Source organism: Limulus polyphemus, unplaced genomic scaffold, assembly GCF_000517525.1.
Source record: "Limulus polyphemus unplaced genomic scaffold, Limulus_polyphemus-2.1.2 Scaffold5619, whole genome shotgun sequence".
NCBI lineage: Eukaryota > Metazoa > Arthropoda > Merostomata > Xiphosura > Limulidae > Limulus > Limulus polyphemus.
In genome coordinates, this window is record NW_013671229.1 from 35,855 (window position 1) to 37,268 (window position 1,414).

The 1,414-nt window shown below is 33.9% G+C and overlaps 1 protein-coding gene across 1 annotated transcript in view; it reads right to left on the bottom strand.

The window, feature by feature from the left end:
* The window catches only part of LOC106472796 (GATA zinc finger domain-containing protein 14-like), a 24,259-nt gene extending 23,134 nt beyond the window's left edge, over window positions 1-1,125 (bottom strand). The window contains exon 1 of the mRNA XM_022401341.1: window positions 917-1,125. Coding sequence (XP_022257049.1) covers window positions 917-1,120 — 204 coding nt within the window. The 5' untranslated portion in view covers window positions 1,121-1,125. The remainder of the gene's footprint in view (window positions 1-916) is intronic.
* Window positions 1,126-1,414: the final 289 nt, after the last annotated feature.

Sequence of the window (1,414 nt, forward strand, 5' to 3'; positions counted from 1 at the left end):
AACAAGATAAGAATTAGTAATTCAAATGAGTTTTTGTTCTCACAACTAACCAGCAAACTGGAAGGTCTAAAAGAAACTTAAGTCTTAGTGTTGGTTTGCACAGAATCTAGTTTTAACCCGTTAATCTGATGACTTAATAACACACAAACAATGAATGTATTTATAAGAAATCCAGATTTATGTGTTTATTGTACAGAATCTAGATATTAATACATTAATCTGATAAAAAAACATAAACAATGTACTTATAAGGAGTCCAGATCTCCATGTTGGTTTTTACAGAATCTAGTTTTAACCTGAAGATTGAATAACACATCAAGGAAGAATGAAAACGTGTTTAAGTGAGAATAATTTTTATTTGATCTTATATAAAGAACTGGATGTTAGTTCTTAAACCTACATTAAACTTTGCTCCAGTTTCTGACAAACAGAGAAATTTGAAAGTATCACCTGGTAATCCAGTTGCGATAATTAAGTGATTTAGCCTCAGGCCAACACTGATTTGTCAAAATGTCTAACTTTTAACAGAAACACTTGATAACAAACTTATCAATGAGTAAAATAATTGTAGTTTAATAAACAAGAGACGTAATCCAGTTGCGATAATTAAGTGATTTAGCCTCAGGCCAACACTGATTTGTCAAAATGTCTAACTTTTAACAGAAACACTTGATAACAAACTTATCAATGAGTAAATAAAATTATAGTTTAATGAACAGGAGACGAAATTTCCACCTTGATTCATCCTTTGGTAAATGTAAATTTTACTGATATAATCACTGAACTTGCATAGCTTTATAATTCTTACAGGCTCAGTTTACCTAAGCCTATTCTATACCCAGTTTACTTAAGCCTATTCTATACCCAGTTTACCTAAACCTACTCTACATCCAGTGCTGGTTTACTTACTACTTACCCTGCCATGACTGCAGTCCAAGTGAAACTGATGTTGTGCTACAGCCATTAGCCAAATGGTCTTTGCCAAAGAAGCAGCAGAGGCAAACCATGTATATACAATTAGTTTGCCTGGTCCAAGTGGTCTTCTTGTGGTTTGGATTCTACACAAAGCAAGTGGGCCATATTTATAATGAATACCTAAATTTAGAATAATTTCTGACATGATAAAACTCACTATACTACTGCTAAGGAACCTACATCCACTACTGTGTAAACACCGACATCATGCTGTGGAATCCTCATCCATTACTGTGTAAACACCAACATCATGCTGTGGAATCCTCACCCACTAGTGTGTAAACACACACTTAATGCTTGATAATCCTCACCCACTACTGTGTAAACACATATTTAATACTTGATAATCCTCACTCACTACTGTGTAAACACACATTTAATGCTTGATAATCCTCACTCACCACTGTGTAAACATCGACTTGATGCTGTGGAATCCTCA